This window comes from Aethalodelphis obliquidens, unplaced genomic scaffold, assembly GCF_003676395.1.
Source record: "Aethalodelphis obliquidens isolate GAN/ISIS:26980383/991018 unplaced genomic scaffold, ASM367639v1 scaffold72, whole genome shotgun sequence".
NCBI classification, from domain to species: domain Eukaryota; kingdom Metazoa; phylum Chordata; class Mammalia; order Artiodactyla; family Delphinidae; genus Aethalodelphis; species Aethalodelphis obliquidens.
In genome coordinates this window covers 2,223,929-2,248,240 of record NW_020838016.1, presented here as the reverse complement: position 1 = coordinate 2,248,240, position 24,312 = coordinate 2,223,929, and the positions used below count along the sequence as shown (strand labels likewise).

The following is a 24,312-nucleotide window of genomic DNA, read 5'->3' as shown; positions in this document are numbered from 1 at the left end:
AAGGTTATATGTAGATTTTCAACTGCATCGGGGATCAGTGCCCCTAATTCACAGGTTGTTCAAGGGTCAACTGTACAGTGTTTTTTAACTAGGAAAGCACTATCACCTTAACTTTCTAAACAGAACTACTTTTGTTTTGCCCCAGGAGAAATAAAGAAGTAGTAACTAAAGTAACTTACCAAGGAGCACTGACCCTACCTAAATTACGATTTTTAAAAAATCAAATATGATTATCATTCCACGCACTTTTTTACCCACCTTCTATATCTTTTCATGAGGTCTAATTTTACTTTTTTTAATTTTTAAAAATTTATTTATTTATTTTTGGCTGCATTGGGTCTTCACTGCTGCACGTGGGCTTTCTCTAGTTACAGCGAGTGGGGGCTAACCTTCGTGTGGTGTGTAGGCTTCTCATTGTGGTGGCTTCTCTTGTTGTGAAGCACGGGCTCTAGGCACGCGGGCTTCAGCAGTTGTGGCGTACGGGCTTAGTTGCTCCGTGGCATGTGGGATCTTCCCGGACCAGGGCTCAAATCCATGTCCCCTGCATTGGCAGGCATATTCTTAACCACTGCGCCACCAGGGAAGTCCCATGAGGTGTAATTTTAAAATACATTCTCAAAAGTCTACCCAAATTTTAAAATAAATTCCAGTTTAGCAAGTGGCATTCTCAGAACACTGAATCTAAATCTAACACGGCCAATGTTACTATGTATGGTTGACCCTTGAACAACATGGTTGAACTGCATGAGTCCACTTATATATGGATTTTTTTTTTCAATAAATACTATAGTACTACATGAATTCATGGATGTGGAATCTCAGATAAGGAAGATTGACTGTAAAGTTATATGTGGATTTTCGAGTGCATTAGGGGTTGATGCCCCCAACCCCCACGTTGTTCAAGGGTCAACTGTACTGCTTTGACCCAATGACCCAATGACCCATGTGCACATGGCCAATTGAGAGATTCTCTTGACAAGGAAAACAACACTTTATGAAGCCTAACTCTTTCCTTGTGACATGAAACATTTCTAAAATACTCTTGATAAGTGAGTATCATCAACAGAATCTACCACTCACAGAAGCACCCCTGAAGAAGCTGAATGACAGCACTGGTGATCCTACTGGTAGGAAAGCCCATCCAAGTGGGGCTTGGGACCAGTGTTTCCCTACAACTCTTCCAATCCTTCTGAGATCAACATTGATGCTAGAAATTTAGGGGCAATTCTTGCACTTATATATGCTTTCTGCTTCCCTTCCAATATTCAATGTTCTTTTCACTGTACCAGCTAAATTAAGAGAAATCATCAGGGCTTCCCTGGTGGCGCAGTGGTTGAGAGTCCACCTGCCGATGCAGGGGACGCGGGTTCGTGCCCCGGTCCGGGAAGATCCCACATCTCGCGGAGCGGCTGGGCCCATGAGCCATGGCCGCTGAGCCTGCGCATCCGGAGCCTGTGCTCCGCAACGGGAGAGGCGACAACAGTGAGAGGCCCGCATACCAAAAAAAAAAAAAAGAGAGAGAAATCAATTAGCAAATGTTATTAAACTTTTCCCCCAAATCACCAATAACATTGGGTGATGAGATCGCAAATAATATTTATTTTCCTCTTTTCTTTCTTTTTCCCTAATTGTTAACAAGTGCAAATATAATTTTTTTTTTTTTTTGCGGTACACAGGCCTCTCACCTCTCCCGTTGCGGAGCACAGGCTCCGGACGCGCAGGCCCAGCAGCCACGGCCCACGGGCCCAGCCGCTCTGCGGCATGTGGTATCCTCCCGGACCGGGGCACAAACCCGTGTCCCCTGCATCAACAGGCGGACTCTCAACCACTGTGCCACCAGGGAAGCCCACAAATATAAATGTTTTAAGAAGAGTTTTCTGAATTTTATTTTAAACCTAACCAAAAGAAGCCAATTATTGAATTTGGGGCTTAACTTTTTACACTAGTCATACAATGAGGCCAAAAACAATGTTCGCTAAACTCGGTGATTATTAACATAGGCATGTAATAGAATGAAGGTTTTTACAAAGATCATGTGACACCCTTCACATTTTCTTAAAGAAGTTATTGTATGTATTACATGTGACCAAGGTAACATGATCCTTGAAATAAATATTAATACTCTTATGCATTTTCACCAATGAATTCTTCTTCTGAAAGAAACCATCAGAATTTGACACACAAATGCTTTCTTTGCATTATGAAAAAGACAGTATCACCAGTTCAAGATGGCAGTGTAGGAAGATACTGAACTCACCTCCTCCGACAGACTCACTGGATCTACAGCTAAATATGGAACAATTTCTTCTCGAAAAAAGAACCTAAAGGCTGGCTGCGTGACGACTACACATTGGGTAAAAGAGAAGAAAACCATACAAAAGCCTGTAGGGGAGATGGGGACACAATCTCACCATAAACCTCACCCCTGATTTAGCAACCAACAACCAGAAGGGAACTCAAAACTCCCTGAAGAGCAAAGGATTCAGACCCCACATTGGGCACCCCAGCTTTTAAGACATGCACTTGACAGATAAGCCCCCAAAACATCTAATTTTTGAAAACCAATGGGTCTTGTGTCCTAAGACCCACAAAATGATAGTGATGAGAAACACCTCTTAGAGGGCTCGTGTGCTTGGACTCACCCACCCCAGAGTCCAGCTCAGAGGCAGCCAATCATGCCTAGACTTAAAGTGAATAAGGCTCACCTGCTTATATTAAAACCTCCATCAGAGGGGCAGGAATCTAGTTCAACACACGTATCTAGAAGCCTGCTGGAACGCTCTGGGAACAAAGACTGGCAGGCACTACCTTTGCTGTGCTCCAGAGCACCAGTATCTCTCAGCAGGGAGCTTTTACACACATCAGGTGTCCTGACTTTTACAGCTGCTACCCAGGATATGATTCTTGGTTACCTGGCTCTGGAGGCCAGGGGAGCTTGTGTTCTGGGTCCCAAGGAACTGTAATAATTGGTTTCACCCAGAAAGGAGCTCATGCCCCTGTCTGGTGCCTGGATTTTTGTGACTGATGCTAGGGAACACCTCTACATCAACTGGCTCTGGTGGTCAGTGGGGCTTATACTCATAGGTCCTACAGGGCTGTAGCCCAAGGAGAAAGAGTTCTTAAACAGTTACAACCCCAAGGGCACAGCAAAGGCAACAGACCCAGGAGCTCAATCTTTCTGCGAAGGGAGACTATTAACTGATCATCCTGACTGCTAACTGAGGGGCAAGCTTCTGATTAGGCATGCATCTTGGGGTTGACTGTAATCCTTTCCAGAGACCTTGGAGGGCAGGTGCTACCTTTGCTCTCACACTCTGCTGCCTCTAGTGCACCAGTGTTTCCTGGAGGGTAGCTATACACGTGGCTGGTGCCCAGGGGACTCCCCTCAATTACCTAGCTCTAGGTGACTGGAGGGATTTGCATTCCTGGATCCCACAAGACTATGGCAATCAGAGGGATAGTTCTTGGCAGGCTGCCAACCCCAAGGCACTGCACAGAAAGCAGAATGAGGCACACTCCCTAGGGTTTCTGTGAAAGAGTCCTCTTTATCTTTACTTGTCTTGGACCTTCGGCCTGAGGAGCAGGCTTCAGATTTGGCTCACATTCAGTGGCCTACGGAGTTGCTATCAAGAAACACAGGCTGTGGACGCCATCTAGGCACTCTCCCTCTGCCTTGCTCCAACCCATCAGTATCACCCAGAAAATAGTTCATCTGGACCCCACATAGTGGACACCTCCAGATCACCTGGCTCTGAGGACCAATGTGGCCTACCCTCACAGCCCCTCAGAACTGTATATATTTGCATACTTTAAAAGCTGCTGCCTGAGGGTCCAGATTCCAGTCAACCTGAATCTAGGTGCTGAGATCCTCCACTCTGGGACAGTGACAGGTTTTGGCACATCCTCAACTACTGGGAGCTACTAAAAATATAATAGGCTACCTGGACAAGCATAGAGGTTTGAGAGACAACCAGGAGCTGAGGCAGGGTTGAATAACAAGGTTCATCTCCTACACAAGGCCACTCAATCAAGACCGGAAGAAGTGGTTGTTTAATCTACTGTACAGAAACCAATAGAGAGTCGAGCACGCTGAAGAAACAGAGGAATATGTTCCAAATGAAAGAACAAGATAAACCTCAGAAAAAATCTTAACGAAATGGAGATCAGTAATTTACCTGATAAAGAGTTCAAAGTAATGGTCATAAAGATGGGGAGAAGAATGGATGAACACAGTGAGAACTTCAACAAAGAGATGAAAAAATATAAGAAAGTACCAAATAGAAGTCACAGAGCCAAAGAATGCATTAACTGAACTGAAAAAAATACACTAGAGGGGTTCAACAGCAGACTAGGTGAAGCAGAAGAAAATATCAGTCAACTCAAGGACAAGGCAGTGGAACTTACCCAACCAGAGCAGCAGAAAGAAAAAAGAATGAAAAAAGGAATTTATGGAACAACATCAAACAGACTAACATTTACTTCATAGGGCTCCCAGAAGAAGAGAGAAAGGGGCAGAAAACTTATTTGAAAATATAATGGCTGAAAACTTCCCTAACTTGGGGAAGGAAACAGACGTCCAGATCCAGGAAGCCCTGAGAGTCCCAAAAAAGATGCTACCAAAGAGACCCACACCAAGACACATTATAATTAAAATGTCAAAAGTTAAAGACAAGGAGAGAATCTTAAAAGAAGCAGAAGAAAAGCAACTAGTTCTATACAAGGGAACCCTCATAAAACTATCAGCAGATTTTTCAGCACAAACTTTGCAGGCCAGAAAGCATGATACATTCAAAGTGCTGAAAGAAGAAAACTTCCAACCAAGAATACTCTACCGAGCAAAGTTTTCATTCAGAATTGAAGAAGAGATAACAAGTTTTCCAGAGAAGCAAAAGTTAAAGGAGTTCACCACCACTAAACTAAACTGGCCTGACAACAAACTTTAAAGGAATTTCTTTAAGCTGAAAGAAAGGATGCTAATTAGTAACAAGAACACATATGAAAGGATAAATCTCACCGGAAAAATAAATATATAGTGAAGGTAGTGGATTAATCACTAATAAAGCTAGTATAAAGGTTAAAAGACAGAACTATGATTACAATAATTAGCTAAAAGATACACAAGGTAAAAATACATAAAATGTGACATCAAAAACATAAAACATGAGAGTAAGTGTTGAGCTTTAGAATGGGATCAAACTTAAGATGCTATCAACTTAAAACAGACTGTTATAGATATAAGTTGTTAAGTGTAAGACTCACGTCAACCACAAAGCAAAAACCTAGAATAAATACACAAAAGAGAAAAAGAAAGGAACATAAGCATACCACTAAAGAAAGTCATCAAACCACAAAGGAAGAGAGCAAGGGAAGAAAAAAGGAACAGAGAGAAACTGCAAAAACTGCTAGAAAACAATTAACAAAATGGCAATAAGCACATACCCATCAATAATAACTTTAAATGTAAATGGACTAAATTCTCCAACAAAAAGACATAGAGTGGCTGAAGGAATAAAAAGCAAGACACACCTATATATGCTGCCTGTAATAGATACAATTTCGATATAAGGACACAGACTGAAAGTGAAGGGATGGTAAAAGAGATTCCACACAAATGGAAACGGAAAAGAAAGATGGAGTAGCTATACTCATATCACACACACAAAAAAAAAGACTTTAATACAAATGCTTTAATAAGAGACAAAGAAGACATTACATAATGATAAAGGGGTTAATCCAATGAGAGGATATAACATTTGTAAATCTTTATGCAGCCAACATAGGAGCACCTAAACATGTAGCACAATTATTAACAGACCTAAAGGGAGACATAGACAGCAATACAATAACAGTAGGGAACTTTAATATCCCACTTACATCAATGATCATCCAGACAGAAAATCAATAAGGAGACATCAGCCTTAAACAACATGTTAAACCAGATGGACTTAACACATATTTATAGACTATTCTATCCAAAAGCAACAGAATACATATTCTTCTCAAGTGTATATGGAACATCTTCCAAGATAGATCATATGTTAGGCCACAGATCAAGTCTTAATAAATTTAAGAAGACTGCAATCATATCAAGCATCTTTTCCAACCACAATGGCATGAAATGAGAAATTACACGAAGAAAAATGGGAAATACACAAATATGTGGAGATTAAACAACATGCTACTGAATAACCAATGGGCAAAGAAGAAATCAAGAGAAATAAAAAAATACCTTGAGAAAAACAAAATGGAAAGGTAACATGCCAAAATTTACAGATTGCAGCAAAAACAGTTCTATGAGGGAAGTGCACAGTGATAAACACCTACCTCTAGACACAAGAAAAGCCTCAGACAAACAACCTAACTACACCTTAAGGAACTAGAAAAAGAACAAAAAAAGCCCAAAGTTAGTAAATTAGGGCAGAAATAAATGAAATAGAGACTAAAAAGACAACAGAAAAGATCAATGAAACTAAGAGTTAGTTCTGTGAAAAGATAAATAAAATTGACAAAACCTCAGGTAGACTCACCAAGAAAATAAAGAGAAAAGACTCAAGTAAGTCAGAAATGAAAGAGGAGATATTACAAGCGACACCACAGAAATACAAAGGATCATACAGACTACTATGAAAAATTACATGCCAACAAATTGGACAAACTAGAAGAAGTGGATAAACTCTGACAAACATATAAGCTACTAAGACTGAATCATGACGAAATAGAAAATCTGAACAGACCACTTACCAGCAAGCAGATCAATTCATTAAACAAAAACTCTCAACAAACAAAAGTCCAGGACCAAATGGCTTCACTGGTGAATTCCACCAAACATTCAAAAAAGAATTAATATCAAGCTTTTTCAAATTCTTCCAAAAAATATAAGAGGGGGAATCTTTTCAAAACACATTTTATGAGGCCAGTATTAGCCTGATACCAAAACCAGACAAGAGTGCCACCGAACAAAAAAAATTTCTTTTTACAGGCTAATATCCCCGATGAATATAGATGCAAAAATTCTCAACAAAATATTATCAAACTGAATTCAGCAACACATTGAAAGGATCATATACAATCATGAAGTGAAATTTATTCTAAGGATACAGGGATGGTCCAATATCTGTAAATCAGTCAGTGTGATACACCTCATTAACAAAATGAAGACAAAAATCATATGATCATCTCAACAGATGCATAAAAAGCATTTGACAAAATTTAAATCCATTTATAATAAAATCTCAAATCTCTCAAAAAAGCAGGTATAGAGGAAACATACCTCAACATAGTTAAGGTCATATATGACAAGCCTACAGCTAAATCATACTCAATGTTGAAAAGCTCAAAGCTTTTCCTCTAAGGTCAGGAACAGGACAAGGATGTCCACTCTTACCACTTTTATTCAACATAGTATTGGAAATACCAGTCAGAATAGTTAGGCAAGAAAAAGAGATAAAAGGCATCCAAATTGAAAAGGCAGAAGTAAAACTCACTGTTTGCAGATCACATGAAAATAGCTAGGAAACCCTAAAGACTCTATCACAAACTAACAGAATTAATAAATGAGTTCAATAAAGTTACTGGATACGATATGAATACACAAAAATCTATTTTTTAAAAATAATAACTATCAAAAAGAGAAATTAAGAAAACAATCCCATATACAACTGCATCAAAAAGAATAAAATACCTAGGAATAAATTTAACCAAGGAGGTGAAAGATCTGTATACTGAAAACTACGAGACATTAATGAAAGAAACTGAAAAAGACACAAATAAGTGGAAAGATATTCTATGCTCATGGATTGAGAGAATCAATATTGTTAAAACTGCCATACTATCCAAAGCAATCTACAGATTCAGTGCAATCTCTATCAAAATTCCAATGGCATTTCTCATACAAATAAAACAAAAAATCCTAAAACTTGCATGGAACTGAATAGCCAAAGCCATCTTGAGAAAGAACAAAGCTGGAGGCACCACACTCCCTAACTTCAAAGTATATTATAAGGCTATTATTACATACAAATGGTACTGTATTGGCATAAAAACAGAGACTTAGATCGATAGAACAGAACAGAGAATAGAGATCACAGAAATAAACCCACACATATATGGTCAATTAATTTAAGAATATACGATGGGGAAAGGACAGTTTCTTCAATAAATGATGTTGGGAAAACTGGACAGCCACATGCAAGTGAATGAAGCTGGACCACTATCTTACACCATTCACAAAAATTAACTCAAAATATTTGGATTAAAGACTTGAACATAAGACCTGAAACCATAAAACTCCTAGAAGAAAACATAGGCAGTAAGCTCCTTGATATAGGTCTTAGTGATGATGTTTTGAATCTGCACCAAAAACAAAAGCAAAAAAAGTAAAAGCAGCAAAAGCAAAACTACATAAGTGGGACTACATCAAGCTAAAAAGCTTCTACACAGCAAAGTAAATCATCAACAACATGAAAAGGCAACTTATTGAATGGGAGAAGATAACTGCACATCATGTATCTGACAAGGGGCTGATATCCAAAATATACAAAGAACTTTTACAATTCAATAGCAAAAAAAACAAACTATCCACTGAAAAAATGGACAGAAGATCCAAACAGACATTTTTCCAAAGAAGACATACAGATGACCAACAGGTACATGAAAAAGATGGTCAACATCACTAATCATCAGGGAAATGCATATCAAAACCACAGAGATATCAACTCACACCTTGCAGAATGGCTAGTATCAAAAAGACAACAAATAACAAGTGTTGGCAAGGGTGTGAACAAAAGGGAACCCTTGTACACTTGGTTGAGAATGTTAAGTTGGTGCAACCATTATGGAAAATAGTATGGAGATGCCTCAAAAAATTAAAAATAGAACTACCATATGATCCAGTAATTCCACTCTGGGTATTTATCTGAAGAAAACAAAAAAAAATTAATTCAAAAAGATATATGCACCCCCCTGTTCACTGCAGCTTCATTTACAATAACAAAGATACTTAGAAACAACCTAAGTATCTATTGATGAATGAATGGATAAAGAAACTGTGGGGGGCTTCCCTGGTGGCGCAGTGGTTGAGAGTCTGCCTGCCAGTGCAGGGAACACGGGTTTGAGCCCTGGTCTGGGAAGATCCCACATGCCATGGAGCAACTGGGCCCGTGAGCCACAACTACTGAGCCTGCGAATCTGGAGCCTGTGCTCCGCAACAAGAGAGGCCGCGACAGTGAGAGGCCCGCGCACCGTGATGAAGAGTGGCTCCCGCTTGCCGCAACTAGAGAAAGCCCTCACACAGAAACAAAGACCCAACACAGCCAAAAATAAAATAAATAAATAAATAAATTTATTTAAAAAAAAAAAGAAACTGCGGTACACATACACATATATAAAGAATATTATTCAGCCATAAAAAAAGTTGCCATATGCCACAGCATGGATAGACCTTGAAGGCATTATGCTAACTGAAATAATTCAGACAAAGAAAGACAAATATTGTATGATCTCCCTTACATGTAGAATCTACAGAAACAAACAAAAAATAAGCTCATAGATATAGAGAACAGATTGGTGGCTGCAAGAGACAAGGCTTGGATCAGGGGATGGGAGAAATGGGTGAACTGTGTTTTATTTTAAATAAATTGAATTCAAAATTTTTTAAATGCTTTCTTCAACAAATATTTAAGAAACATATTTATTATAAAAGGTAAGGTGAAAATATCAAAAAGAGTAGCAAATCATCTGCTTTACCTCTTTGTGTTTCATACCCACCTGACTCCTGAGAGCCTTAAGTTCCCGTTCACGGTTGTCCAAGCAAGTTTCTAGAACATGTGTCTGTCCTTCCCACTCAGATTTTTTATGAGCTACCATTATGTCAATCTGTTTCATGAGCTCCTGTAGTTCTGCTTCACAGGATGTCAAAAATTCCCTATAAATAAGGACAGACCCTTAAGAACATAGAACATATCTCCAAGTGGCTTTTCATCTTTCACATGTAAAAATATAGCAGATGTAAAGCTACCTGAAGTGGAACAGTGTCAACAAATAATCAGAAGCAGAGAACAGGATCTCTGAGCTTTTCCTTTTAATGCTCACTTAAGATGATCACTTATTCCACGGAAGTTTGTCTTCCTACAGTAGCCGACCTAAAGCCTAAGTCAACTGGTCAAACACAAGGTTTATGTTTGAAGCCTAGTTTGTGAGTGAGACTTCCACAACCAACAACTAGCTCTTCTGTAACATTTTAGGGAAGCTTTCAGGAAGAATCCAGGCAAGGATATGTCACATTCTCAGCTAGTCAAACAAAATAAAAAGCTTTGGAAACAAGTAAGCTATTGGGAAAATGACAATACAATTTTAAGAGCTGTTTTAAGAACCTCCATCCTTGAGCCAAATTTATTCCAACTATTTCTTTCCAACTTATTATTAGAAACTTACCACATCCTATCTTATTGTTGTAAACTTACTGATGTCCTTCAATGTTTCTGGAGATACCAAATGTTACAAAGGTAGAAACAGAAGTGGACACAGATGTATTGGATTCAGAGATTTCTGGGAATGGCCACAGAGAGATAACTCCTAAGGCTTAAATACTTTTAAAAAAAAAAAGCATTTGTTCTTAGTGTCACAAAACCTCTATAGCCTTTTTGCTTTTTAAAAGCAGAAAATTTAACTGGGATGATAGTAAGCATCCAGCTTCACACTGCTGAGATGAGGGAAACACCCCAAGGAGAGAGACTGTCCACAAACACGACATGGATCAGTTTAGATTTTGGTCACACTTCTGCTTCTGTACCCAAAGCACAAAATGGTCAGAGGCATAACTCAGACATGCTTTTTAAACTCAGTGAGAAGCTTAAGGTCAAAGTAAACTTACCCATCATGTCCCCGATTTTGTATTCCTTCCAACAAAGTCTCCATCGCCAAATCCCCTTTGTTTTGGCAACTGGGAAAGCAAAGAACTCTGTCAGGAGAAAATTCATTTTTTATGTTCTAACATTCCAACTTACAAACTTAAGAATGTGAATGAAAGCATACAAATAACAATGAGAAAATGCAGCACTTCTTAAGATGACTGTAGAAGCAGTCAAGGAATATCTCTTCAAGAAATACTAGAACCAAATACATTTCAGACTAAAACAAAACAATTTAAAATGATCTGAATTGCCACTGACACTCCCCCTGCATGATTGAAATCAAATACCTCACTGTCACGTCCCTACTTCCTCATGTAAGAGTGGGCCTGGGTGGAGATGGGGTGCTAGCAACAGAGGAACACTGACACTAACAAATTGAGAGGTCAGAGGAAACGTGTAGCTTCTTTTAAAGAGATATTGTAAAAAGGTTAAATGCCCTGCGCTTCAACTTCTTGGCCCATCATGGGAGATCCTACTCACCGGCTAGATGACAGGCCCATGAAGCTCCTAGAACACCTTCCCTCACCTAAGAGGCAGCTACATGGGCCCTCCCTCCTCTGCACTTCATTGCTCCCAGTCCTTAACAGGTTCTTTCATAGGAGTTACACCACCCTGGAAATGTCCTTTTGCACAACTTTTCCCCCTACTATTCAACCGTCAAGGGTAGAAAACCAGTTTTTTTCACACCTGCAGCTCCAGGGCTTAGAGTAGCATTTCAGCCTAGCCTGTGCTGAATGCTTTTGGCTGAATGTATCTCAATTCCCCTCCCTTTTCACCTATCCCCCTATGCAAACTGGTCATAGCTGGAGAACTACAGAGAAGAGTCTAGCAGAGAAAGAAGGGAAGGGAGATAAAACAGAGACACAGGAGAATGAGAAGACTGGAAAATACAACCACTACACGTTATTTGCATCTATTTCTAAAGTTACTAACAGGAGTACTAAATAACTGTTCACGCACACATATGGCAGAGAGGATTTCTTTCCAGCTGGTTTATCCTTTGTATTACACCAACATTAGACAAAATAAAAACCTAAAGAAAAATGTTTTCATGGTCTATTCCACTTTCTTTCAAACAATGATACAGTCAATTACAAGAGGACGCAGATTCTGTGTTTTGATCCACTCTAGGGAACTGAGAGGCAGTACACAGTTCACACAGTACCATGTATATGGAAACCCAGGATAGAGTCCTGCTCTGCAACTAAGTAGCTTTGTGTCCTTGGACTTCAGTTTTTGCCTCTATAAAGTAAGAAGCATGATCTATATAATCTCCAAGGTTTCTTCCAGCTTTTTAATGGGATTCTAATAGCCAATTACATATATTCTGCACCATGCATGCTCCTGACAACTCTACATGGATATTTATTAAATACGTTGGAAAGTGCTCTTCCTAAGGACAGAGCTACTACAGTTATTCAAAACCATCATTAGTAAAATTATACTCCTTTAGGTCATGTTATTCTTAAAAAATACATTTAGTAATATATATTAGAAACAGATTTAGTAACATACATTAATATATTTTCTGGATGATATTATTTAGTAATTAGGAATATTTATAATAGAAGCTAAAAGTCATTGAATGCTCAACTGTTCTGCCTGTCTATATTGTCAGATTCAATCTTCATATCAATTTTAAAACATAACTACTATTACTTTGAGGAAACTGAGGCTCAGAAGGTTAAATAACTTGATTATGGTAAACTACAAACCACAGTCCTAAGATTCAAACCTAGGCAATGTGACTCCTAAGTTCCAGCCAATGTGCAAACTTTATATATTTTACAGTATTCCAGATCTTAAAATACATCAGCATATCTTGTTTTTATTTAATAATGTGTTCTTGGCATAAACAAAACCAAACCAAATTGAAAAGTCTGGACACAGGAAAAAATATACAAACTTAACTATGATGTCACCACCATGGCCACCAGGTGGCAGTAGCACAACAGTGAAAATAGTCCACATAGGGGAAAATAGCCATTTCAGAAATTAAAATGATGGTGTAAGACTTAGTTAAGGAGATCTCTGTTTTTTAAAAACAAGGTGGGAGGGGCTTGCCTGGTGGCGCAGTGGTTGAGAGTCCGCCTGCCAATGCAGGGGACACGGGTTCGTGCCCCGTTCCGGGAAGATCCCACATGCCGCGAAGCGGCTGGGCCCATGAGCCATGGCCGCTGAGCCTGCGCGTCCGGAGCCTGTGCTCCACAACAGGAGAGGCCACAACACTGAGAGGCCCGCGTACCGCAAAAAAAAAAATATTGGAAACAAAATGAAATAAATCAACTATCAATTAGATATCAAGTTGGCACCCTTACCATATAACAAATTGTTTCATTGGTTTTAAAATGCAACAATTTTACTGTACATATTCCAACTGGGATATATACTAAGGACAAAAATGTACTATAGAGAAACCCTAAACATCACTCAGGAATCATATTATTAATAGCAAAATTGGTATCATTAATTTGAAAGCATTATATATAATACAGAAAAAGTATGTTAATAGGCAAAAGAGAAAAAGATACAAATATAAAATCAAGTGTTTAAAAAAAACTATGAAATTAAATTGGAAATATCACTGTGAATTCTGGATATTTCTCTTTTTAAAAAATGTACGTATTTCCTAACTTTGGCCACTGTAAATCCTAAAACCAGTGACCAATCTAGTAGCAAGAGTACCTTCAGCACCCAGACTGGTCTCTAAACACCATCTCCCACTGAAAGGAACCAGGGCTTCTTGGTGGCCAGAAATGTTTAAATGAGCCAGGAACATGTTTTACCAGAAAATAAGGAAACTCTCAAAGATTACTGGTCATATCAAAGTGGACAGAAGCCAACTTAAATAGGCTGCCACTCGCCAACAAAAGGACAACTTGAGTACCCCCCCAAAAAAAAGACTGCAGTAGGTTGAAACAGTTTAAATATATTTAAGTCTATAATTTCATGATGATAAAAAAAAATGGCAAAACCCTCATGGTTACCTTTGAGGTTGCCAGGCCACCAACTCATTACTGTGCTCTGAAAATAGAGGGAAAGAATTAAGCATTTTTCTTGCCTTTCCTATACAAACTGTATTTCAAATAGCTGAAGTAAAAAGTTCTTATTCATAAAAAATTTCCAGCTAATAAATGCTGAGGAATGACAGAATCAGAAAATCACCATATTGCAACCGCCGATGCAATAGTGGATACAGGCAACCTAAATCCATGAAAGGATCTCACCATTAAGTGAAAGGCTCATGGAGAATTTCATGATGGATGGACTGGGCTGACAACACCTGAACCCACTAAGATGCTCAGTTTTAAAATCACAGAGAGAAAACTCAGACATCATGTGCCTCTCTGGAGTGCTTTGCACCACCGATGAAATTTTGCCCTGCCCTCACCCCCACAAAAAAAGTCAAGGTTGAATCTGATCAATCTTCTAGACCAGTGCTGTTCAACAGAACTTTATGCAATTATGGAAATATTTTACATATACACCAAACTATTGGGCCCTTGAAATGTTGCCAATGCAACTAGGGAACTGAAATTTTTAGCTTTATTTCATTTTAATTCATTTAAATAGCCACCAATGGCTGATAGCTACTATATTGGACAGTGCATTTCTAGACCTTACTACCAGTTTAGAGGGAATAAAGGGAATAGATGTACAAGTTAAAGGATACCATGTGGATGCAATCAACTAAATCTAGAATGTTAAGTGAAAAAAGAGATGCAATGAAACTGCTATATTAAAGACTGAAAAGGTGTTATCAACTCAATGCAACACGTGGATCTCTACGAGATTTTGATCCAAACAAGCTACTTATAAAAATACATGTATGGGACAGGTGGGGAAACCTGAACCCAGACTGAATATTGACATTATGGGATTTTTATTAATTTTCATAGATGTGATGACAATACTGTGGTTTTGTAAAACTGAAAACACAAACTTAGTTCTTGAAGAAAGAAAACCCAAAGTAACATAAAAACCGAAAATTTAATTCCTGAAGCCCAGGTCAATGTTGGCTTTAGCTGAATTTCAAATCAAGTTGACATATGTTTAAAAGTAGGAAGCTCTGATAAAGTGGACCACTGACACTGTCACCATCTGCCACCACTACTACATAAGTGAGAACAGGAAGGAACAAGCAAAGGTGTTCTACCTTTTAATGGGAGACAAGTGGCATCAGTACAATTAACATATACAATAACTACAAATAATTGTTAAAACCTGAATACATTTTAAAGAGCAGTGTAACTGAATGTTTATAAATATCTAACCCACTTTAATTTCAGTCATTCTTACCATACTGATCACTGGTAATGATATAGTCAAAAGGCAAGAAGCTCAGGATAAAAATCAACCTAAAGATGATACTGCATTCCAAATAAGAAAATACATACCCTTTGTTATATCATTAAGCTACAGCTATGATCAATATAAATAAAAATATTTGAAGGTAACATGTAGTTAACGATCCTTATGATTTCCTCTTCGTATCTAGAAAATAAAATTAAATGCAAGCATGTGGGGAACTGTATAAGTACAGGGCACAAATCCTACAATACTGCTTTTATTAAAGGAAGAAAAAAAAATTTAAGACTGGCTTAGGAATCGTCTGTAAGGCTCAAAGAAAACTACTCTGCAAGTAAGAGTGCTGTTAACTGTAAATGATGACTAGTCGCTGAGAGCAAGCTCATCTTTACCCTGATGTCGTAAGTCATTAAAAAAACAAAACAACACATTATGAGCCGAGATTTACTGCCTTCAAATACCTTCATGATTAAAGTATTCTAAGAACCCGTTCCTTTTATTCCCTTACTTCATTATCTATTTCCCATCCCTGATTGAATGGAGCAATCCAAAAGTTCAGGGTTCCCCAACTTCAGTCCTTCATGATTTCTGCCACATTTCAGTACCTAATGTACTAACATTAAGGTTTTTAAATCAACTCACTTTTTACAACTTGCTAAACTTCCCACCCATAAATGAACCGCTATCACCTGCCATCAAAGACCTAAGTCTCAACAATGTTAGGAAGCTAACCAGATGAGGCGGCCCAGGCGGGAGGGCTGGGCCGGGGGTCCCTCCCCTGAAGTGGAAGACTGGCCCGCGGCCGACTCCGCTCGGGGAAGATGAGCAGCTCGCCCAACCCGCAGCCCTCCCGCCGGCCCGGCCTCCGGGGAAGGGCTGACCACGTGGCTGGCCCGAACAGTGCGCTGGGGGAGGCCATATCTGGCTTCGCGGGTCCGCAGAGCGTCCGCTGCGAGGCCGAGGGGTGGGGCGCCGGGGCGGACCCGGGCCGGCGGGGGCGAGCCTGGAGGCCAGCGGGCCGCTGAGGAAGCCGCCCCCAGGCCATACGACCGCACTGGCCGCGGCCCCACCGTAGCCAGAGCTGCCTGTGGACACTGCCGCGCCTCTCTCGTCCGACGTTCCCACATGCTGTTACGAGGATGCCGCGAGCGCGCCCCCGAAGCTTCCCGCCGTTACCTCCCGCCGGGGGCGCGCACGCGCGTCACCGCCAACCTAACGTCCAGCCACAGTCGTCTGCACGTTCGTTCCGCCCACTGCCCCCTCACTTTTAATTGAAGCAACATCCTCCCTGACTCCCCCTCCGCGCCTGCAAATGGGCTCACCCATATCTGGGGATCGGAGAGAAGACCGTGCCGGTCACGTGACACTGAGGGTGTGGTCCGCCGGAGGCGGGCGCTGCGCTGGGCCGGGTGCTGGTAAGAGTTTCCCGCGCCCCTAGCCTAGGTCTTGGAGAAGCGGGGGTGCGTTCGGACTTATGCTGCTCCTCTTGGCCGAGGCCGTTCTCTTAACCTCATCCTCATAACCACTCCCCTCACCGCACTTCGGGAGGGGTGGAAAGGGACTTGCGCGGCGGTCCTGGGCCTCCCCCGCTGCCGCATTTGGTATATCCTGCCTCGGGCCGGAAGCCGCGGCTGTGGGGCCGCCTCCCACACCTGTACGGATGGCGGTGGCCTGCAAGGGTCATTTTTAGCGCGGGAAAAGGAGTTCTAGCTTTGCTACTGTAACTACACGTTTGCAGAGCTCTAAAACAGAGATGGATAAAACTGCCCTGCCCCGGGGAACGTACGCACCGCCTGTCTGGGAAGACCCTGTGACGGGCAATGTAACAAGCTCCCGATGGGGACCATTCACTGCGCCTAGGGAACTATGGGGCCCGCGGAGGGGCGGGGACCGCGTTCTCCTTGGCGCTTAGAGAAAGTTCCTGCAGGAGGCGACCTGGGAGCTAAGTTTTTAGACTGACTGAGGGTTAGCTAGGGAAAAAAGGAACAAGATCGTGCATTCCAAGCATTGGAATAGTCACACGTGTAAAAAAAAATTTTGTTCAGGAAAGTGGTAATGGCTTGTTCTGGCAAGTGTGGCAAAGTGCTTGAGATGGTGGCCGTGTCCTGGTCATTGCACGCCTTATGCTATCCACCCTTCCAGCTCCTGAAGAGTGAAGGCACCTTAGCACGTAATTCTGGAAATGGGATATTGACCCCGATGAGCTGACGCCCAACTTTGAGTTTGGAAGGAAAAGTAGGTGTTAGTGATGGGGCAAAAAGACCTTTAAGTGCAAAGGTTGGAAAGTATGACAGGGTTAGAGGTATTTGGAAGAGGGACAGGTGGGAAAAGATTGAGGCCAGATTGGGGAAGGCTATGCTGAGTCATTGATACAAATTTTACACACAGCAATTGGAAACAGTAATGCCTGAGCAATCAGTCATAAAGCCGACCTAACTTGTTTAGTGGATCATAAGGACAAGAAGGAACCGGTCAAGGGCAGAATGTGTGCTGAAGCTGGAGTGATCTGAGAAAACTTTACAGAAAGGTGGAATCTGTGTGTGACCGGGAAAATCAGCTGGGAGGGACTATGGTCTTATAAATAAACTGCAACCTGACCCAGATGAGATGAGTCTTTCCCAGGGTGATATCATGCCACAATTCACATCCAGGCTAAAAAGCCTGGAGAACCCTACTGCTAGATTACATCATCTCCTCAGTCTTCATGTTTAAGAAATAATCTTTTTGGCTTACAGATCTGGCAAGATCAAAGCTGCAGGAGAATGGACAGTGAGGTACAGAGAGATGGAAGGATCTTGGATTTGATTGACGATGCTTGGCGAGAAGACAAGCTGCCTTATGAGGATGTTGCAATACCACTGGTAGGCTGTAATTTGTGCTGAGGGTGATAGGTTAAAGGTATGATCTGGTAGACCCTAGTAGGGGTAGGATATCAAGACAAACTAGTAAGGCAAAGAAATCAAAGCTGTGGAGTCCTCTAACTCTAGAAGCTTCTGGAGAACATTTAGCTTGACTTTGAAGAGAAATGTGGTTCAGAGGGCTGACGTGACCAGATCAGTTAGGGGGTCATTCCAGAACTAGAACCCAGGTCTTCTGAGCCATGTTCTGTCTACCACACCAAAGCTAGTAAACCGGATGATGAAAGTTTAATGCACACAATGAGGAGGAATAAGAAGCAGTGGCATATGCACTTTATTTCTTCTCTACCTGTGGTTTGTCAGTTGACATTTTTAGAAACTCACATTTTTGGAACACATACCTATTCTAGGTTCCCTGGAAAATATTTGGAAGAGAACTAGCTTTTCTTCTTTTGCATTTAGACCATTACGCTCTTTTCTTTCCTGACCTCTGGAAAATTCTCCTGCAATGAGTTTGTTAAACCTAACGTAATAAGTGACCTAAACATTTTGCTTGAATAAATATTTATTAAAAATCCTATTTATGTCACAGAGGACTAGCAAGGAGAACAGAGACTGTTTTTCTTTAGAGCCTGCCAATTGCAAAGAGCCATTAATAAAATAGAGCTTGCAGGCAGACCATGTGCTGCTGCCATTTACATTTTCATCTAAGAATAAGAGGTAATATGTTCAGTGAATAATAAACATAGCAAATAACAAGTAACAGCTTAGTTCAAGTTTAGAAAAATAATCAAAAGAGCATAATGAGAATTATAGTTCCACTTACTGAATACCTGTTTTGTGTCATAGACCAAGGTTGAAATCTGACATACATTATCTGTATCCTTAAGACACCCTTCAAGGGTGGTTGTGTTCTGCCCACTGTATAGGAAGGAAACAGAATCAAAGAGGGGAACTTGCCCAAAGGTTGGTAGCCAATAAGTTGGACTTCACACCGAAGTCTGTGAGGCTCCAGATCCTGTCCGGTGGTGGTTCTTTCATTCCGCAAGCAATTCTTGAAGCCTACTATGTGCCTTAAGACTTGGTAAACATAAGTACAGTTTCTGCCCCTCGGAGTCTAGAGAGGCAACATATATCAATAAATAATTGTAATAGTAAGTGTTCTAAGTGAGGGTTGTGAACAGCTATGTAGTGTAAGAAGTGGCTGATTGCCTGGTGGGCATCAGGAAGGACTTCAGAGAGATAAATCACATTTAAGCTGGTCATAGGGAGGAAAAGAGGTTTAGTGAGGGTAGACAAGGGCCAACCAGCAGAGGGGACAGATGTGCAAAGGCTCAGAGTTTTAAACTGCTTTGGGAGCTGGTGAGGCAATTCAGTGTGGATGGAGGATATACTTCTCATAAAAGGTAGGGAGAAAAGTTGGTCTTGGACCCAATTTTGAGAGGAGCATTTGATGCCATGCTTAGCCCTCATCCTGAGGATATCCAGGAGTGAGTGGTCTTCAAAGTAGAGATCTGCCATGCTCAAATATATTAGAAAATCAGTTTAGCAGCATTGTTAGAGAACGTGTGTCAAGGAGAAAGGGGCCAGTGACAGGGCAAAGAGACCAATTAGAAAGCTAATGCAGTGTCTAGACAAGGGAGGAGGACCTAAACAAAAGCAAGAAAGTGGAGGGGAATTGCTGAATTCTGGACATACTAATAGTAGGATTTGGGGACCATTTGTGTGGAAGGGGTTGAGGGAGAGGAAGATTTCCATGCTGACTTCCAAGTTGTAGCCTGGCCCTGTTGCAAATCTGTGTTTTTTCCCAGGACTTGTGATTCTAAGGCAATGTTTGTGTCGTTAGCTTTTGTTGCTGCCTAACAAATAACCCCAAAACATAGTGGCTTAAAACAGCCGTTATTTATGTCATGATTTTGTCATTCAGCTGAGAGAGTCTTGTGATCTTTGCCAGCTCGGTTGATCTCTGCTGGACTTGGTGGTGTTTTGCAGTCGGCCAGCAGGCTGGCTGGAGGCTGGGATGATGAGCTGACTAGGCCACAGTCTCATGATCCTGCAGATTAGCCCAGACTTCACAATCATTTTAGGGTTCTAAGAGCAGCATGAGAGGAAACTGCAAGGCTTCATGGAGCCTAGGCCAAGAAGTCACATGATCAGTCCCAATGCAAGATTGGGGAAATAGACAGTGCCTTTTCATAGGAGTGGCTACAAAGAATTGTGGCCATTTTTGCAGTACCCCACAATAGATGATTGTTATGTTCACGATACTTTATGATACTTTGTGTTTGTTTTCCAGGCATATATGCAATTTTATATGTTGGCATTCATTGCAAGAGACAATAGTGACCAAATGAAAAACGTGTTATTTTAGAACAAGATGAAATTAAATAATATCTGAATTAAATAATTGATTAACCAAGGACTTGTTTATGCTTTGTCAACTGTAAGTAGTTACTGAAACAAAACTTTCTCTTTGCGATATTGCTTTAGAGAAAATGGTAGTTCCTTTCAATTTGTACAAGTATGTTTGAATCTGAGTATTTGTAGAGCAAGATGTGATTCAAACATACTTGTACATATTGTAATTAAATCATTTTATTCATATTGAACATCACTTTGAAGGAAAAAAGTTATTATATTCATATACTTCACATTGGAGTCCAGTGGGAAATCATAAGTCTAGATATTGAATAACAGTTTGCTACACTTAAAGTCGGGCTTCCATGGTGGCGCAGTGGTTGAGAGTCCGCCTGCCGATGCAGGGGACATGGGTTCGTGCCCCAGTCCAGGAGGATCCCACATGCCGCGGAGCAGCTGGGCCCGTGAGCCATGGCCGCTGAGCCTGTGCGTCCGGAGCCTGTGCTCTGCAACGGGAGAGGCCACAACAGTGAGAGGCCCACGTACAGCAAAAAAAGGTCTAAATTCAGATAACTGAAAAGAAATATATTGGTATCAGTGAATTCTAGTACGAAACAGAGTTCCAGTAGTAATAAATTTAAATTTAAAATACAAGGAAACTATCAAAAACTTCTCACCACACGCCAAAAAATGGTGAACTGTGCAAGGTGATGGATGTGTTAACCTTATTGCAGTAATCATTTCACAATATATATGTGTATCAGATCATCACATTGTACATTTTAAACTTACACAATGTTATATGTAAATTAAATCTCAGTAAATCTCGAAATATATAAAAAAATTCCCCAGATTCTACACTAAGTGTGGCCCATGGCTTACCATTTTAAGGAAGTTGCGGGTAGGCTATGTTGTTTTATGTTGCCCTGCTCCACCACTAGGGGGAAGCCTCATCTATTGTGTTACATTTTCAGTGCTCCTACCTCCATTATAATATAGGCACATTGGATACAGGATCGTTGTTGAATACCTTTCTTGTGCTTAAGGAACATGCCAGCAAGTGTGGTATTCTATAAAGCAGCCTTCCCAAAAAAAGATTTAGTACTGGCTCTTTTCAGTGTTCCTAGCCGCTAGTAAGGATGACAGTCCTTGCACTGGATACCCCATGCAGTGCTGGGCACCTGACCTGCATTTCCTCATTTAGCCCTCACAGCAGTCCTGTGAGATGGTGACTACTTTTTTTCTCTCGTTGCCTAAGAGGAAGCAAAGGCTGCAAGGGTCTGAATACCTTGCCTGAGTAACCCAACAAATGGTGGAGTCATGGCCTTGGATCCCAGTGGCTCCCAGAAGCCTGTGTCCTGAGCCTTCTGCCACGCTGCCTGCCACACAAGTACCAGAGTCATAATGCCATCACTCCCGGCTGGAGACGGATGGGGCACGTTTGAGCGAGACTTGTGATGTTTCCTCACATTTTTTATTTTCTAGCTCTTTCCATAGGATACGCTTCTATGCTGCCTGTTTCTAGGAACTCACAGGTTTTAATTCCAAGTGCTTTTGAGTTTTAAGGGGTTTGTTAACATAGAGTGTGACATCGTCCTGAATGTCCATTGTACCTTTTCAGAATGAGCTTCCTGAACCTGAACAGGACAATGGCGGCACCACAGAATCTGTTAAAGAGCAAGAAATGAAGTGGACTGACTTGGCCTTACAGTACCTCCATGAGAACGTTCCCCCCATTGGAAACTGACGCCTGGCTCCTTGTTCATCCACAGATTTTTTTTTAGATACACAGATACAAAATGTTTTCTTTCAGCCTCCTAATTTGAGTCTTTTAGTGTTCGATCAACGCTCAAAAATGTACCACTAATTTTGTGGCCACAAAATGCAATGTGGAAATACTCAACCCGGACCGGAAGCTGATGGCGATTTCTTGGGATTGCAGAATATCTGGCCCTTTGAACCTAAAGTTCTTCATTGACTAGCTCGTATTTGAGCATGATTGATTAAACATTTGCCTTTAACTCTGATTTTGCTTTACTGTCAGAGCTTAACACTTCCCAACTACTTATATATGTCCTGTGACACAGGTGATTGAAGATATGAGAGGGAAAGGTGAAGAACAACGAAGCCAGACATGAGAATTAGCTTCTCCTGTTCCCCCATTCTGAGAATCATCTGGGTGGGTGTGTGTGGAGTCTGTAGATATAATGGACGTATAGATGGCCCATTCACTGACTACTGGGATTCCTAAGATTCCCCGTGATATTTTCAAACTTTGGATAAATTTACAAATTAAAAGCTGTCTTGACGGTTAACCCCTGCTCTCCCTACAGCTTCCTTTGGTGCCGCTGGAAAGGCGAGATAGACCATTAGTTTTATCCAGTAACAGGATTTCTTATTTTCTCAAAGCCCTTTCAGATATAACTGAAGCACCATGGAATCAATATTGGGTTACACATTTGTGAAATAACTTGTATTTTGGAAAACACATTGATGGACATTATCTCCTAGAATTCTTTGCCTGTTTTATGTGGGATCTCTTTTATTCTCTCCCCAGATTGTAAATTCTGTGGGAAGAGGCCCTGGCTTTTACATCTGTATCCCTCATTGAAAAACTGGAAACACTGAATAATTGAAATCTCTCTTCTCATCGTTTTTTTAACTGGGTCATTTTATTTACGTACCTTTTAGGAGTAGGAAGTGTACCACAAAACAAATGAACCGATTTTAGGGTTTCGATAGGAAACATGGTTGTAACAACTCACCTGACATCCAGACACACCCAGGCTGATCTCCCTGTGGATCAGTGACTTGCCTAGAAGTCATTTATCTCAGAATAAAGACCCCAAGTCAGCAGTCCCTCAATAACTGAAGACAGACAACCCAGTAGAAAAGAGAATTACGATGTTCAGAAAAAACATTTTATACCGAAAGAGAACAAAGCTCTTCACAAAATTAAAGTACCTAAAATTCCACAGTTCTTCCATGTTCTAGTTAAATGAGGGCTTTACTACAACTTTATTTGTGGTGTATAATACCTAAAACACTGACATCTGGACATTAGGAGATGTTCATGTGAATCCATCCATGCTTGTGGACCCAGCCTTTCCCAGGGGTATTGGTAGAACAGTGAAATATGAAAGCTGTCTGGATTTCAGCTGAATCAGAATGAGGCTTGTAAGACAGGCAGCTGTTGGTTTATCTGCTTGGCTTGTGACCCTTATCTGAGAACTGCCCCCACGCCAAGTTTGTGACCTGCGATGTGGTGACAGCCATAGCTCATGTGAGGAATTAGGTGACAAATTCTGGGCCAAATTGTCAACTGCAGCTTTGGAATCTGCCCATCTAGGACTGGCTTGAGGATCATGGGCACAAGAGATGCTAGGCTGCCGTTGTAGGGTGCCTTTTCAACCTTATGTGCCAGAATACCCAAGGAGGAAAGTGTCTGCAGAGGGAGGCTCAGAGGCTGTGTCCCTGTAGCTTTCCAGTTGGTTCCTGCGCCTTCGGTCCTGTAACTTTCAAGTTCAAAGCATGTGTGTTGCTCTCCTCTATGGGAGGCACCTCACTTGGTGCTGAGAATATGGCAGTGAACAGCATAAGTATGGCTTCTGCCTTCATTTAGTGAGGGAAACAAGCATTAAACCAATAGGCATACAAATCTTTGATTTTAAATTGTGACACATGCTAGGAAGAAAAAATAGAAGATGTCCCTTAGGTTCCTAGAAGCAAAATCTGAAGCAGTTTCTTGTGCAAGGAATTTATTGAGATTGTGCGCTCAGGAGAAATCTGTGAGGGAAGCAGGGTAGGGCAGGGGAAGAACCTGAGCAAAGATGTGGCTTCAGCTGGAGTCTGGCCTCTGCCTGATCCCACAGGAGCTA

The 24,312-nt window shown here is 41.0% G+C and overlaps 2 protein-coding genes across 15 annotated transcripts in view; one reads left to right on the top strand and one right to left on the bottom strand.

The window, feature by feature from the left end:
• The window catches only part of CEP63 (centrosomal protein 63), a 73,785-nt gene extending 56,977 nt beyond the window's left edge, over positions 1-16,808 (bottom strand). Inside the window, exons 1-4 of one of the 13 annotated variants that reach the window (XM_027091738.1) lie at positions 16,541-16,808; positions 15,308-15,404; positions 10,871-10,939; positions 9,766-9,922 (exon numbers count right to left, since the gene is read on the bottom strand). In XM_027091738.1, coding sequence (XP_026947539.1) covers positions 9,766-9,922; positions 10,871-10,914 — 201 coding nt within the window. In that variant the 5' untranslated portion in view covers positions 10,915-10,939; positions 15,308-15,404; positions 16,541-16,808. Of the gene's footprint in view, positions 1-9,765; positions 9,924-10,870; positions 10,958-15,307; positions 15,405-15,950; positions 16,080-16,099; positions 16,339-16,394; positions 16,517-16,540 lie in introns of those variants that run through there. The other 12 variants (XM_027091737.1, XM_027091739.1, XM_027091735.1 and 9 more) reach the window with 12 other exon arrangements.
• Positions 16,530-23,076, top strand: ANAPC13 (anaphase promoting complex subunit 13). 2 transcript variants are annotated; one of them, XM_027091748.1, is made up of 3 exons: positions 16,530-16,633; positions 17,954-18,079; positions 22,056-23,076. In XM_027091748.1, the coding sequence occupies exons 2-3, from the start codon at positions 17,981-17,983 to the stop codon at positions 22,179-22,181; spliced, it is 225 nt and encodes a 74-aa protein (XP_026947549.1). In that variant the 5' UTR covers positions 16,530-16,633; positions 17,954-17,980; the 3' UTR covers positions 22,182-23,076. The 2 variants fall into 2 exon arrangements, with proteins under 2 accessions (XP_026947549.1, XP_026947550.1); XM_027091749.1 differs by lacking the exon at positions 16,530-16,633 and adding an exon at positions 17,575-17,745.
• Positions 23,077-24,312: the final 1,236 nt, after the last annotated feature.